This window comes from Oncorhynchus kisutch, linkage group LG15 (genome assembly GCF_002021735.2).
Source record: "Oncorhynchus kisutch isolate 150728-3 linkage group LG15, Okis_V2, whole genome shotgun sequence".
Taxonomy (NCBI): Eukaryota; Metazoa; Chordata; class Actinopteri; order Salmoniformes; family Salmonidae; genus Oncorhynchus; species Oncorhynchus kisutch.
Window position 1 is genome coordinate 48,992,124 of NC_034188.2, and position 16,107 is coordinate 49,008,230.

At 45.9% G+C, this 16,107-nt stretch overlaps 2 protein-coding genes across 2 annotated transcripts in view; both read right to left on the reverse strand.

Annotated features, from left to right (window-relative positions):
- Nucleotides 1-915, reverse strand: part of LOC109904756 (neurogenic locus notch homolog protein 4) — a 32,005-nt gene extending 31,090 nt beyond the window's left edge. Inside the window, exon 1 of the mRNA XM_031791409.1 lies at nt 678-915. The gene's annotated coding sequence lies outside the window, so the exon portion shown is untranslated. The remainder of the gene's footprint in view (nt 1-677) is intronic.
- Nucleotides 342-15,212, reverse strand: LOC116353700 (scavenger receptor class F member 1-like). The gene is made up of 7 exons (XM_031791410.1): nt 15,146-15,212; nt 14,502-14,680; nt 14,243-14,345; nt 2,028-2,186; nt 1,540-1,702; nt 678-750; nt 342-509 (listed from the first exon to the last, which is right to left on the reverse strand). The coding sequence occupies exons 1-7, from the start codon at nt 15,210-15,212 to the stop codon at nt 342-344; spliced, it is 912 nt and encodes a 303-aa protein (XP_031647270.1).
- Nucleotides 15,213-16,107: the final 895 nt, after the last annotated feature.

The window sequence follows — 16,107 nt, forward strand, 5'->3', positions numbered from 1 at the left end:
AAATGCTTACTTACTTACAAGCCCTTAACCAACAGTGCAGTTCAAATAAACTAAAGTCGAAAAATTATTAAAAAGTAACACAAGTAACACATGAAGTAATACAATAAAATAACACAATAAAATAACACAATAAAATAACACAATAAAATAACACAATAAAATAACACAATAAAATAACATAATAAAATAACGGTTGCAATATCAAGCATTGGATACAGTCAGCAACACTATGAAGTCCTTTAAGTGGAATAATAGATTGAAAATGGAAAAATAATAGTGTAGCGACTATAACCCATCACATAGCGGTCTCGTCAATGGGTTCGGACGTCTTGGTGTGATGGTTAAGGTGTTGGCTTGACAGTTGCTGGACCCAGGTTCGTGTCCTGGCCGGTACAACCCTTCAAAAACTCTACTTTGGTGTCAGAAGTGGTAATGGTGAACATGAGGCCATCAGAGAGGCATGTACCCATGAGGGACTTGGAATAAGAGAAGCGTGGGAACATGCTCTTCTGAACGAAGGGGGAAATTTGGGACTTTAACCCAACACCTAGTGAACTCGTCAATAGGTTTGGACCTCTTAGCGTAACGGTTACATGGTTTGAGTCCCAGGCGGGGCTTCCCCCCCCAATTCAATACAATACTAATACTTAAATGCTAAATAAGTGTTAATCTCTCACCTGGCAGACAGGCTCCAGTGACTGCTTTAAGGCCTGGCTCTGCACAGTAGAACCCTGGAACACATCTACGACACTGGGAGGGCTCCGTTAGTCCACTTTGCTCACTGCAAGAAAATATACTCCCTGAACATTAACAAGGCTACAGATCTGTCAAGTTTTACCATCATGGCACTAACTACATTGGCAGGTGGGTACACATTGTTACGGAATACTTAGAACTGTTATACACTATATGTATATTATAAAACATGTTTTAGTGACAATAATATTGGAAAGGATATGAAAATATGAAATCTATCAAAATGTCCCACACACGCTGTACTGCATGGACAGCTGTGCCACCAGAGACTCTGGGTTCGCGCCCAGGCTCTGTCGCAACCGGCCGCGACCGGGAGGTCCGTGGGGCGACGCACAATTGGCCTAGCGTCGTCCGGGTTAGGGAGGGCTTGGCCGGTAGGGATATCCTTGACTCATCGCGCACCAGCGACTCCTGTGGCGGGCCGGGCGCAGTGCACGCTAACCAAGTTTGCCGGGTGCACGGTGTTTCCCCCGACACATTGGTGTGGCTGGCTTCCGGGTTGGATGCGCGCTGTGTTAAGAAGCAGTGCGGCTTGGTTGGGTTGTATATCGGAGGACGCATGACTTTCAACCTTCGTCTCTCCCGAGCCCGTACGGGAGTTGCAGCGATGAGACAAGATAGTAGCTACTAAACAATTGGATACCACGAAATTGGGGAGAAAAATATAAAATTTAAATTTAGAATGTTTTAAAATGTCCCACACAAAATGTAAATATGAAACATACTCTGACAATATCTTAACAGCTGCCTTTATTTTGTATAGATATCACACGCAGTGGGTACCTGAATGTGCCTTTAGGGCAGGGCGTTGGTACGGAGCTTCCAACAGGACAGTGGAATCCAGGAGGACATGGAGCGCCTGTGATGTTGTCTGAGGGGGAGGGTTGAGAGGCGGCCCCAAAACACACAAACCCTGCACTGCATGGACCACTGGGGTAAATTCTCCCTTCAAAAAAAGATTCAGAAAAACAATGTAAAATAACATGATTATGAACTCAAATGAACTGTTAGTGTTATATATACTGTATCTAGCATCATCCCTGCATGTGCTCTAGCCTAACTCCTATGATAGTGTATGGCATGACAACGGACGATAGAAGAGTTGGCTAGAGCACATACAGTTTGGGTACCAAATGATAGCCTGCTATACCCTGCACTAATGGAACCCTATTTCCTATGGGCCCTGGTCAAAAGTAGTGCACTACATTGGGTATAGGGTGCCATTTGGGATGCAGACTAGGGACGCAGTATGGGATGAGGCTAATATATACCTGTTCCTTTACAGTACATCCCCGGTTCACACAAAGAGCATTCCGATTCGTCAGCCAATCCTGATAAGTTTCCATAGGTCCCGGATGGACAAGGATGCTGATTGGCTGTTCCACGTGGACAATAGAATCCTCTTCCGCATGGAACCAAGTGTGTCCTTCCTGGATTCAGGGTGGATGAAATCAATCAATGAATCAAATACATTTTATAAAGCTCTTTTTTCAAAGAGCAAGTTTAACATTTATTCAACGTTTATTCACCACGTACAGAGTACATGTTCTTCTTAGAAAGTAGATTGTCAGGTCTAGTTTTCCATTTACTTTGAAACTTTGAACCCCCCCCCCCAGAGCACCCCTGAGGCTGTTCTGCCCTCAGAACAACCTCAACATGTCAGGACATGGACTCTAAACAGTGTCGAAAGCATTCCACAGGGATTCTGGCTCATGTTGACTCCAATGCCTCCCACAGTTATGTCAAGTTGGTTGGATATCCTTTGGGTGGTGGACCATTCTTGATACACACCAGAACTGTTAAGTGTAAACCCAGCAGCAGTTCTTGAACCAGTGCACCTGGCACCTGCTAATCTAAAGGTGAAAGAAACGCACACCTATTTAAGCAAGGTGCTGGCTAGCGGAGTGGAACACTGTAGGAGCTCAGAGCTCAAATGCAAAAATGTAATTTTCAACGTTTTGACAGACAAGCTGTCTTCATCAGGGTATAATCACCTGGCACCTACTACCACACTCCATTAAAAAGGCACTTAAATATTTTGTCTTGCCTATTCACTGTTTAAAGTGGCACACATACAGTGGCTTGTGAAAGTATTGGCATTGTCCCCTTGGCATTGTTCTTATTTTGTTGCCTTACAACCTGGAATTAAAATAGATTTTTTGTATCATTTGATTTAAACAACATGCCTACCACTTTGAAGATGCAAAATAAAACATTTAAATGTTTCCCTTAAACCACTCGAGTGTTGCTTTAGCAGTATGCGTAGGGTCAATGTCCTGCTGGAAGGTGAACCACCGTCCCAGTCTCAAATCTCTGGAAGACTGAAACAGGTTTCCCTCAAGAATTTCCCTGAATTTAGTGCCATCCATCCTTCCTTCAATTCTGATCAGTTTCCCTGCCAATGAAAAACATCCCCACAGCATGATGCTGCCACCACCATGTTTCAATGTGGGGATGGTAATCTCGGGGTGATGGGGTGTTGGGTTTGCGCCAGCCATAGGGTTTTCCTTGAAAAATCCCCATTTTAGTTTCCTCTGACCAGAGAACCTTCTTCCATATGTTTTGGGAGTCTCCCACATGCCTTTTGGCAAACACCAAACATGTTTGCTTATTTTTTTATTTAAAACAATTGCTTTTGTCTGGTCACTCTTCTCTAAAGCCCAGCTCTGTGGAGTGTACGGTTTAAAGTGGTCCTATGGACAGATACTCCAATCTCCGCTGTGGAGCTTCACAGCTCCTTCAGGTTTATCTTTGGTCTCTTTATTGCAGCTCTGATTAATGCCCTTCTTGCCTGGTCCGTGAGTTTTGGTGGGCAGCCCTTTCTTGGCAGGTTTGTTGTGGTGCCATATTCTTTCCATTTTTAATAATGGATTTAATGGTGCTCCGTTGGATGTTCAAAGTTTCTGATATTTTTTATCACCCAACCCTGATCTGTACCAACCCTGATCCACAACTTTGTCCCTGGCCTGTTTGGAGACCACCTTGGTCTTCATGGTGCCGCTTGCTTGGTGGTGCTCCTTGCTTGGGAGGTTGCAGACTCTGGGGCCTTTCAGAACATGTATATATATACACTGAGATCATGTTATAGATCACGTGACACTTAGATTGCACACAGGTGGACTTTATTTAACTAATTATGTGACTTCTGAAGGTAATTGGTTGCACCAGATCTCATTTAGGGGCTTCATAGCAAAGGGGGTGAATACATATGCACGCACCACTTTTCCGTTAACTTTAATTCATTTTAGCAAGTCATTTTTTTATATTTCCACTCTTCATACCCCTGATACCTCCTTTGTCCCACCTCCCACACATGCAGTGACCTCACCCATTACAACCAGCATGTCCAGTGATACAACCTCTCTCATCATCACCCAGTGCCTGGGCTTACCTCCGCTGTACCCGCACCCCACCATACCCCTGTCTGCGCATTATGCCCTGAATATATTCTACCATGCCCAGAAATCTGCTCCTTTTATTCTCTGTCCCCAACGCTCTAGGCGACCAGTTTTGATAGCCTTTAGCCGCACCCTCATTCAAATCCTCCTCTGTTCCGCAGAGGTGATGTGGAGGTAAACCCAGGCCCTGCATGTCCCCAGGCACCCTCATTTGTTGACTTCTGTGATCGAAAAAGCCTTGGTTTCATGCATGTCAACATCAGAAGCCTCCTCCCTAAGTTTGTTTTACTCACTGCTTTAGCACACTCTGCTAACCCTGATGTCCTTGCCGTGTCTGAATCCTGGCTCAGGAAGGCCACCAAAAATTCTGAGATTTCCATACCCAACTATAACATTTTCCGTCAAGATAGAACTGCCAAAGGGGGAGGAGTTGCAGTTTACTGCAGAGATAGCCTGCAAAGTAATGTCATACTTTCCAGGTCCATACCCAAACAGTTCGAACTTCTAATTTTGAAAATTACTCTCTCCAGAAATAAGTCTTTCACTGTTGCCGCCTGCTACCGAACCCCCTCAGCTCCCAGCTGTGCCCTGGAAACCATTTGTGAATTGATCGCCCCCCATCTAGCTTCAGAGTTTGTTCTGTTAGGTGACCTAAACTGGGATATGCTTAACACCCCGGCAGTCCTACAATCTAAGCTAGATGCCCTCAATCTCACACAAATCATCAAGGAACCCACCAGGTACAACCCTAAATCTGTAAACAAGGGCACCCTCATAGACGTCATCCTGACCAACTGGCCCTCCAAATACACCTCCGCTGTCTTCAACCAGGATCTCAGCGATCACTGCCTCATTGCCTGTATCCGCTACGGAGCCGCAGTCAAACGACCACCCCTCATCACTGTCAAACGCTCCCTAAAACACTTATGTGAGCAGGCCTTTCTAATCGACCTGGCCCGGGTATCCTGGAAGGACATTGACCTCATCCCGTCAGTTGAGGATGCCTGGTCATTCTTTAAAAGTAACTTCCTCACCATTTTAGATAAGCATGCTCCGTTCAAAAAATGCAGAACTAAGAACAGATATAGCCCTTGGTTCACTCCAGACCTGACTGCCCTCGACCAGCACAAAAATATCCTGTGGCGGACTGCAATAGCATCGAATAGTCCCCGCGATATGCAACTGTTCAGGGAAGTCAGGAACCAATACACGCAGTCAGTCAGGAAAGCTAAGGCCAGCTTCTTCAGGCAGAAGGTTGCATCCTGTAGCTCCAACTCCAAAAAGTTCTGGGACGCTGTGAAGTCCATGGAGAACAAGAGCACCTCCTCCCAGCTGCCCACTGCACTGAGGCTAGGTAACACGATCACCACCGATAAATCCATGATTATCGAAAACTTCAACAAGCATTTCTCAACAGCTGGCCATGCCTTCCGCCTGGCTACTCCAACCTCAGCCAACAGCTCCGCCCCCCCCCCCCCCCCCCGCAGCTACTCGCCCAAGCCTCTCCAGGTTCTCCTTTACCCAAATCCAGATAGCAGATGTTCTGAAAGAGCTGCAAAACCTGGACCCGTACAAATCAGCTGGGCATGACAATCTAGACCCTCTATTTCTGAAACTATCCGCCGCCATTGTCGCAACCCCTATTACCAGCCTGTTCAACCTCTCTTTCATATCGTCTGAGATCCCCAAGGATTGGAAAGCTGCCGCAGTCATCCCCCTCTTCAAAGGGGGAGACACCCTGGACCCAAACTGTTACAGACCTATATCCATCCTGCCCTGCCTATCTAAGGTCTTCGAAAGCCAAGTCAACAAACAGGTCACTGACCATCTCGAATCCCACCGTACCTTCTCCGCTGTGCAATCTGGTTTCCGAGCCGGTCACGGGTGCACCTCAGCCACGCTCAAGGTACTAAACGATATCATAACCGCCATCAATAAAAGACAGTACTGTGCAGCCGTCTTCATCGACCTTGCCAAGGCTTTCGACTCTGTCAATCACCATATTCTTATCGGCAGACTCAGTAGCCTCGGTTTTTCAGATGACTGCCTTGCCTGGTTCACCAATTACTTTGCAGACAGAGTTCAGTGTGTCAAATCGGAGGGCATGCTGTCCGGTCCTCTGGCAGTCTCTATGGGGGTGCCACAGGGTTCAATCCTCGGGCCGACTCTTTTCTCTGTATATATCAATGATGTTGCTCTTGCTGCGGGCGATTCCCTGATCCACCTCTACGCAGACGACACCATTCTATATACTTCCGGCCCGTCCTTGGACACTGTGCTATCTAACCTCCAAACGAGCTTCAATGCCATACAACACTCCTTCCGTGGCCTCCAACTGCTCTTAAACGCTAGTAAAACCAAATGCATGCTTTTCAACCGTTCGCTGCCTGCACCCGCACGCCTGACCAGCATCACCACCCTGGATGGTTCCGACCTTGAATATGTGGACATCTATAAGTACCTAGGTGTCTGGCTAGACTGTAAACTCTCCTTCCAGACTCATATCAAACATCTCCAATCGAAAATCAAATCAAGAGTCGGCTTTCTATTCCGCAACAAAGCCTCCTTCACTCACGCCGCCAAACTTACCCTAGTAAAACTGACTATCCTACCGATCCTCGACTTCGGCGATGTCATCTACAAAATTGCTTCCAACACTCTACTCAGCAAACTGGATGCAGTTTATCACAGTGCCATCCGTTTTGTCACTAAAGCACCTTATACCACCCACCACTGCGACTTGTATGCTCTACTCTGCTGGCCCTCGCTACATATTCGTCGCCAGACCCACTGGCTCCAGGTCATCTACAAGTCCATGCTAGGTAAAGCTCCGCCTTATCTCAGTTCACTGGTCACGATGGCAACACCCATCCGTAGCACTCGCTCCAGCAGGTGTATCTCACTGATCATCCCTAAAGCCAACACCTTATTTGGCCGCCTTTCGTTCCAGTTCTCTGCTGCCTGTGACTGGAACGAATTGCAAAAATCGCTGAAGTTGAAGACTTTTATCTCCCTCACCAACTTCAAACATCTGCTATCTGAGCAGCTAACCGATCGCTGCAGCTGTACATAATCAATTGGTAAATAGCCCACCCATTTTTACCTACCTCATCCCCATACTGTTTTTATTTATTTACTTTTCTGCTCTTTTGCACACCAATATCTCTACATGACCATCTGATCATTTATCACTCCAGTGTTAATCTGCAAAATTGTAATTATTCGCCTACCTCCTCATGCCTTTTGCACACAATGTATATAGACTCCCCTTTTTTTCTACTGTGTTATTGACTTGTTAATTGTTTACTCCATGTGTAACTCTGTGTTGTCTGTTCACACTGCTATGCTTTATCTTGGCCAGGTCGCAGTTGCAAATGAGAACTTGTTCTCAACTAGCCTACCTGGTTAAATAAAGGTGAAATAAAAAATAAATAAAAAATATTTCACTTCACCAATTTGGACTATTTTGTGTATGTCCATTGCATGAAATCCAAATAAAAATCCATTTAAATTACAGGTTGTAATGTAAAGAAAAATAGGAAAAATGGAAAGGGGGATGAATACTTTTGCAAGGCACTGTACACAATCCATCTATCATTTGTCTCAAGGCTAAAAAATATTTCATCTACACGGATTGAAGTTGATCTAGAGTTGATTTAGCAAGTGACATCAATACGGGATCATAGCTTTCACCTGGATTCACCTGATCAGTCTATGTCATAGAAAGAGCAGGTGTGCATAAATGTTTGTACACTCAGTGTATATTACCAATATAAAAAAAATGATTCATGACTTATTTTACATTTAGGTCAGTTAGCACTCTCTTATGCCGAGAGACTTACAGTTAGTGCATTCACTTTACGGTAGCTAGAGACAACCACATACAGTCATATTAAGTCAACATTTTTCCTCAATAAAGCAACTATCAGCAAAGTCAACGCTAGTGAGAACAGACAAGTGCAATAAAAAAGGTTCTCAGATGTTTCAGGAAAATGGGCAGAGACTCAGCTGTCCTGACATGGTCTTGAAATATATGTGAGTTTCAACTAGGTGCCAGATTGCAGGCTGATGTGGGAGAACATGGGAAAGTGAGACACGAGGCAGGCTGAGGCATTCTGGAAGAGTTTCAGGGGTTTGATGGCACAAGCAGTGAGCCAGCAGAGAGTTGCAGCAGTCCAAACAGGAGATGACAAGTGCATGGAATAAAACCGTAGGAAAATGTTTCTCAATCGTCGATAAAATGACTAAAACCAAATCGAAACTGTGTAGAAATGATGATGGACCTACATTTATAGTCTTGATGGATTATATTAAAATATAACATGTTTCAAGTTAAACTGTAGTTTGTTTGTATCCTGTGTAGTGAATGATTATTGTTTAGTATTCATGGAGTTTAGGTCATGAAATTGTGTGTATGCTAATTTAGAAACCATGACCTAATCAGAGAAGAAGAAATTGCCAGTATCAGACAGCAGGGACAGGCCCATAACGGAAGATGGATGAGGTGGGATTCTGGCTAAACAAAGAGGATAATGGACATTCCACAGGGGAGCCAGAGGGAAATACATTGGGATCATAAAATGTATAGCTGGGGGAGGTGACGCCTACAGTGGTGACCAAATGTTTTGAGAATGACACAAATATTAATTTTCACAAAGTCTGCTGCCTCAGTTTGTATGATGGCAATTTGCATATACTCCAGAATGTTATGAAGAGTGATCAGATGAATTGCAATTAATTGCAAAGTCCCTCTTTGCCATGCAAATGAACCGAATCCCCCAAAAACATTTCCACTGCATTTCAGCCCTGCCACAAAAGGACCAGCTGACATCATGTCAGTGATTCTCTCGTTAACACAGGTGTGAGTGTTGACAAGGACAAGGCTGGAGATCACTCTGTCATGCTGATTGAGTTTGAATAACAAACTGGAAGCTTCAAAAGGAGGGTGGTGCTTACAATCATTGTTCTTCCTCTGTCAACCATGGTTAACACGTGCCGTCATCATTGCTTTGCACAAAAAGGGCTTCACAGGCAAGGATATTGCTGCCAGTAAGATTGCACCTAAATCAACCATTTATTGGATCATCAAGAACTTCAAGGAGATCGGTTCAATTGTTGTGAAGAAGGCTTCAGGGCGCCCAAAAAAGTCCAGCAAGCGCCAGGACCATCTCCTAAAGTTAATTCAGCTGCGGGATCTTGGCACCACCAGTACAGAGCTTGCTCAGGAATAGCAGCAGGCAGGTGTGAGTGCATCTGCACGCACAGTGAGGCAAAGACTTTTGGAGGATGGCCTCGTGTCAAGAAGGACAGCAAATGTGGGAGAAATTGGTTATAAGGGGAGAAATTATATACATGACTATAGTAACACAAGAGAAAGATACACTTATGGGTTCATTTCCTGTTCTGGTAAAATGTATTGTCTATTGTATAGGACAGAAAGCAGAGAAAGGCCATGGGAGTATGGGACAGCTGGTAACACTAAAAATGCAGACACATAGACGCCTAGGGCAGCTGGACATACAAAGATAAGAGGGATAGACAAAGGAGGGGGTCAGCCAAAGGACCAACTGATGGATTACAGACATCAATCACATCACAGGGGAGACACAAGTCTGTTTGATCTTAGATAAAATACACACATACAAAGGGACACATGGAGTTAAAGGGACACATGGAGTTAATTACAGGGTCTTGTCATCATTATAATCTGACGGAAAGCAGATGTGGGCGTTACTGGGCTGAACAAGCAGGATGCACGGATTGGGATGTAACTTAATTTGCATATGGGAGGGACTTATATGGTATGTGTATAACTCAGAGCGAGGGCTCTGAAAAAGTGTGTGTGTTCTGCGGACCGCTCCGGCTTATGATACTGCTGTATTAAAAGTCTATATTGATTTTCACAAAGTTCTTGGTTGTGTCATATTTGAACCGATTTGCCACTACACAAAGAAGCCACTTCTCTCCAGGAAAGACATCAGGGACAGACTGATATTCTGCAAAAGGTAAAGGGATTGGACTGCTGAGGACTGGGGTAAAGTCATTTTCTCTGATGAATCCCCTTTCCGATTGTTTGGGGCGTCCGGAAAAAAGCTTGTCCGGAGAAGACAAGGTGAGTGCTACCATCAGTCCTGTGTCATGCCAACAGTAAGGCACACTGAGACCATTCATGTGTGGGGTTGCTTCTCAGCCAAGGGAGTGGGCTCACTCACAATTTTGCCTAAGAACACAGCCATGAATAAAGAATGGTACCAACACATCCTCTGAGAGCAACTTCTCCCAACCATCCAGGAACAGTTTGGTGACGAACATTGCCTTTTCCAGCATGATGGAGCACCTTGCCATAAGGCAAAAGTGGAAACTAACTGGATCGGGGAACAAAACATTGATATTTTGGTTCCATGGCCAGGAAACTCCTCAGGCCTTAATCCCATTGAGAACTTGTGGTCAAGCCTCAAGAGGCTGGTGGACAAACAATAACCCACAGATTCTGACAAACTCCAAGCATTGATTATGCAAGAATGGGCTGCCATCAGTCAGGATGTGGCCCAGAAGTTAATTGACAGCATGCCAGGGCGGATTGCAGATGTCTTGAAAAAGAAGGGTCAACACTGCAAATATTGACTCTTTGCATCAACTGCATGTAATTGTCAATAAAAGCCTTTGATACTTATGAAATGCTTGTAAATATACTTCAGTATTATATTTGTGTCATTCTCAAAACCTTTGGCCACGACTATAGTATAGTATAAAATGTGTTGTGAACTTTCTAAATGCATGTACTCAGCTGACTGTACCCTTGGTATAACTTGAAATTACACTTGAAACTTCTCTTAAGCTTTTGGTCTCAATTCCTTATTGCAAAGAGGTTGTAATAGCATTTTTCTTTTTAACAGTCTCTTCACTCTGTTCAGCTTGCTAACTTTAATTTAAAAAAAAAGCTAGACAGTCAGAGACCATAAAAAATTATAATAGCGATGGGCTAGAGGACTATTTTTTAGCAAATTTTGACGGCAAGGAAATAGCCATGACTCACTTGAAGCCTGACTCGTTAGGGTCTAGAAGCTCATTATGAGAGATTATGTGGGCACAGACAGCATGCTCAAGTGTTTTGGAAAGAAAAAAAGAAGGGATACCGGTCTGTAGTTTTTGACGTTAGAGGGTTCGATTGTTGGTTTACCACTCTGCATACAACTTCCTGTCACTCAGCACATAAAAATAACTGATGAAGCTTGAAAACGGATGTATTGTCTGTAACACACTGATCTGTTTAACCTGTCTTTGTGCTTGTCTCCACCCCCCTCCAGGTGTCGCCCATATTCCTCATTATCCCCAGTATCCCACCTGTGTTTTCGTCTACCTCGATAACATCCTCTTTTTCTCCCACTCAGCCAAAGAACACGTGCTCCACTTCCGACAGGTCCTCCAGCGCGTCCTGGAGAACCAGCTTTTTGTGAAAGCGGAGAAATGTGAATTCCATCGCTCCACTATCTCCTTCCTTGGTTATATCATCGCTGCTGGGAATGTACTGATGGATCCCGGGAAAGTGAGAGCCATGGTGGATTGGCCCCACACCTACGCCCAGAATGCAGCTGCAATGTTTCTTGGGATTTGCCAACTTCTATCGCCGCTTTAACCAGGGTTACAGCACCCTGGCTTCCCCCCTGTCTGCACTCACCTCTCCCAAGGTTCCGTTCACATGGTCCCCAGCTGCTGATCGGGTTGTCCCGGGACCTCAAGCACTGCTTCACCACTGCTCCCCTATTGGTTCATCCTGACCCGTCCCGTCAGTTTGTGGTGGGGGCCAATGCTTCGAATGTCGGATTGGGGGATGTCCTGTCCCAGCGTTCTGCCCTGGACCTCAAGTTACATCCCTGCCCCTTCTTCTCCCATTGCTTCAATGCCACGGAGAAGAACTGGGGAATCGTGAGCTTCTCGCAGTGAAGATGGCATTGGAGGAGTGGAGACACTGGTTGGAGGGGGCGGAACATCCCTTCATTTTGTGGACGGACCACAAGAACCTGGAATATCTCCACTCCGCCAAGCGTCTCAATTCCAAGCATGCTAGGTGGGCCCTGATTTTCACCCAGTTTAACTTCTCCCTCTCCTTCCGACCAGAATCCAGGAACATCAAGCCAGAAGAGCTGTCACACTGCTATAGCCCTGCGGCTACACACTCAGACCCCGAGACCAGCCCTCCCACCTCGTGTCTGGCAACGGCACTCAGCAAGTCCATGAGGCGCAACGTTCCCAGTTGAACCCCAGGGATGGGCCCAGATAACTGAATGTTTGTGCCGGACTCTGTCCGCTTGTCTGTCCTGGAGTGGGCCCACTCCTCCAGGCTTGCCTGTCACTCAGGCTCCTGTCGGACCCTGGCCTTTGTGCGACAACGCTTTTGGTAGCCTACCATGGTCCCGGACGTCTCCGCGTTTGTTGCCACCTGCACGGTCTTCTTCAACCACTGCATGTCCCTCACCGTCCCTGGTCTCACATATCCCTGGACTTCATCACGGGTCTTCCCCCGTCTGATGGCAACACCGCCATCCTGACAGTAGTGGACCGGTTTTCCAAAGCCACCCATTCCTCTCCCCAAGTTACCTCTCTGCTAAAGAGACGGCCCAGCTCATGGTGCAGCACGTCTTCCGGATTCATGGACTCCCAGTGGACATGGTCTCAGACTGGGGCCCTCAGCTCTCGTCCCGGTTCTGGAAGGCATTCTGCACGCTCAGTGGGTTGTCGGCCAGCCTGTCCTCCGGGTTCCACCCTCAGTCCAACAGCCAGTCGGAGCGAGCCAATCAAGACCTGGAGATGACTCTTCGCTGCCTTCTCTCTTCCAACCCTACCACCTGGAGCCAGCAACTCAATGTGGGTTGAATATACCCGCAACACCGTCCCTTGCTCTGCCACTGGGCTCTCGCCTTTCGAGTGTTCCCTGGGATATCAGCCCCCGCTCTTCCCAGAGCAAGAGGTCGGCCTACCCTCGGCCCAGATGCTTGTCCACCGCTGTCGCCGTACCTGGAAGAGAGCCCAGTCGGCTCTTCTCAAGACCACCTCCAGGTATCAGCGACAAGCGGACCTCGGCTCCCCTGGATCGTCTGCCCCTTCCGGGTGAGGTCCCGCAAACTTACCCCCCACTTTATTGATCTCCAAGATCATTAGCCCCTCTGCTGTTCGTCTTCTGTTGCCCCGTACCTTCTGCATTCATCCCAGTTTTCATGTTTTCTCACAGCCCTTTGTCTCTTGTTTCCAGACCCCGAGCCTGCCTGCCATTCTGTACCTGCCTGACTCTGACCCATTTACTAATCTCTGCCTGTTCTGACCCCGAGCCTGCCTGCTGTTCTGTACCTTATTGACTCTGCCCTGGATTACGGACCTCTGTCTGCCTTTGACCTGTCTTTGGCCTGCCCCCTGTTTGGGTCAATAAACATCTGTGACTCTAGCTGTCTGCATCTGGGTCTTATCCTAAGTTCTGATATTGTCATATCTTTGTTTATTGTGAGGAGTCTCTTCTGATTAACTCTAAAGCAAGATAACAAGGTCTACACCAATCATCTTCAACCCTATTCCTGGAGAGCTACCGTCCTGTAGGTTTTAGCTCTAACCCTAATCTAGCACACCTGAATCTAATAATTAGCAGATTGATTTGCTAAATCAGGTTGGTTCCAACTGGGGTTGGAGCGAAAAACTTACAGGAGGGTAGTTCTCCAGGAACAGGGTTGGAGAGCCCTGGTCTACACACATTAATATATGGCTTGTGCTAGCGGTCCCCCAGCCCCTGCTCCAGCCCATTCTAGACCTGGATGTGAAGATTGTGGTCCTGGTGATTGGTTTGAGGCAGGGATGGGCAACTTTGATGGGAGTGGGTGCCACAGAAAAATCGGAAGTCATCATGTTTTAGCCGTATGGGTTTAACAGTAAATTGCTCATTCTTTTCATTTGATCATTAATCATAAATGTTTACTTGTCACTTATTGTGTGTGTGTGTGTGTGTGTGATTATCTATGATGTGATGGGTCTGTCTTGTTATTTTATCAAGGCATCGATAAAAAACGTATTGAAAGAAAAATGAATAAGATATACTTGCTTACCTTCTTCAAGACAGTAGAAGCCAGAAGGACACACCTCACATCGGTGCTGACCCTCACTAGGCTGGTAGCTGCCTGGGGCACAGGCTCTCTCTCTCACGCTACCCTGAAAGACCAGCAACATATAATATAATACATAGTATGATATTAGCAATGAATTGGACATGCATTCTAGGTGGTATGCTAGGACAGTATGGATATAGTAAAATAGCCATACTGTATACTGCACAAGCCCCAAGGACATTTGCACATTTGCACTAACCTCCTTGCAGAAATGACCAACTCCACACACATGTTGTGACGGTCTATCAGTGCTCTGTCCCCCAGGACAGTAGTAGCCAGCAGCACACTGACCGCTGGGCTCGGCCAAGCCTATCTGATCGCAGTAATGACCAGGGGGGCAAGGCTGGCAATCGTCCACTGTGGACCCGCCTGATCGACCTAACAACACACAGTGGCACAGATCTGTGAGTCAGCATCAGAAAATCACATCAGACTAACATAACATTTTCTGAGCGTTATAGAACATTGATTATATCGGATTTGAATTGCCCCATTCCAAAACACAGATTAAATTGTGACCAACCTCTCTGTCATAGTAGCCATGGGGAGAATGGTTTTAAATTAACTACGTTTTCATATTCCACAGCACCAGTAAATAGCTAGCATGATGACAGCCCTAGGTCGGGGTCACGTTCAGTAGGCACGAAAGGAAAGAAAATGGTTCCGAAATGGGGAAGTTCAATCTGAATTTGTACAATAAGAAACGCTCGATAGCAGGGTATGTGAGGACATCAGCATCGACAGCAACAACAGGGTGATGTGACTCTTCAACAATACTTCCTGATAGCGTTTGCTTTTTTTTTTTTTTTTTTTTTTACGGTGGCCTATCCTCTAATCTTTCACAGTATCCTGACCTATAGGATCCTTGCAGGATATTCAAAATCTCAAAATATCCTGCAATGATCGTCATAGTCAAAATTTTAACCAGGGATTCATTAACAGTGAAGCAACAAGTGTTGTTGTAGCCTAGTCCCAGATCTGCTGTTTCCAACTCCTAAGGTCGTTGTTGGCTATACAGCACAAACAGATCTCGGACCAGGCTAGTGTTTTTGTTTCTTACCCTTCAGGGTTCCAGGAGGGCAAGGTAGAGGGAGAGGTGTGCCCTGGGGGCAGTAGTGTCCAGGGGGGCAGAGTGAGGCGTGATGGGTCGTGGAACCCCTGGAGCAGAAATAGCCCGGGGTACAGAGGCCACTGGGGGCTTCCAGGCCAGTCTGACCACAGTAGAAGCCAGTGTCACAGGGCTGAGGGTAAGCCGATCCTACAGGACAGTAGAAACCTATAGGAAAGTCATACACATATTGTGGTTGATGCTATACATTGGTAGTGGATGAGGTGAGTTTAAACCCATACAATGTAAAGCACTTTGAAAACCAGGAAAAAGAATAGATGAATCCAGTCCATTATTAGTATGATCTACAAGAAAACACACTTTAATGCAACACGGTTAAAAAATTAAAAGCTTGACTATCTACTAAATACGTTTTTAAGTGTATTGGCATAAATAGAAGCAACCGTTCGAGTACAAGAGTTCAGATAGCGGGCAATGCGTACCTTTGGGACATACATCGCCTTTGAAGTTAGCACATTTATAAAGTGGACTCCTGAGATGAGGTGTAGAGTTGGCCAAGGCCTGACCTGACCATGGCCTAGCTACGACATCCATCCAGCTCCCATCTCCATCTAAAAACAGACATGAGGCAATAAACATATGTTTAGGCTATAACCTCCAACTGTAACTCATTTGCATTCACCTCCAAGCTCTACAGTCCATCATCAATCTTGTGTGCGTGCTGGCCAGCTATTCG

What these genes read in the sequence shown, in the direction of transcription:
- LOC116353700 (XM_031791410.1), bottom strand. Translation starts at nt 15,212, where the DNA reads ATGACGATCATTGCAGGATATTTTGAGATTTTGAATATCCTGCAAGGA. An exon ending in TTGGTCATTTCTGCAAGGAG is followed by an intron (nt 14,346 to 14,501) that starts GTTAGTGCAAAT and finishes CTGGTCTTTCAG; the next exon opens with GGTAGCGTGAGAGAGAGAGC. An exon ending in CTTCTACTGTCTTGAAGAAG is followed by an intron (nt 2,187 to 14,242) that starts GTAAGCAAGTAT and finishes CCCTGAATCCAG; the next exon opens with GAAGGACACACTTGGTTCCA.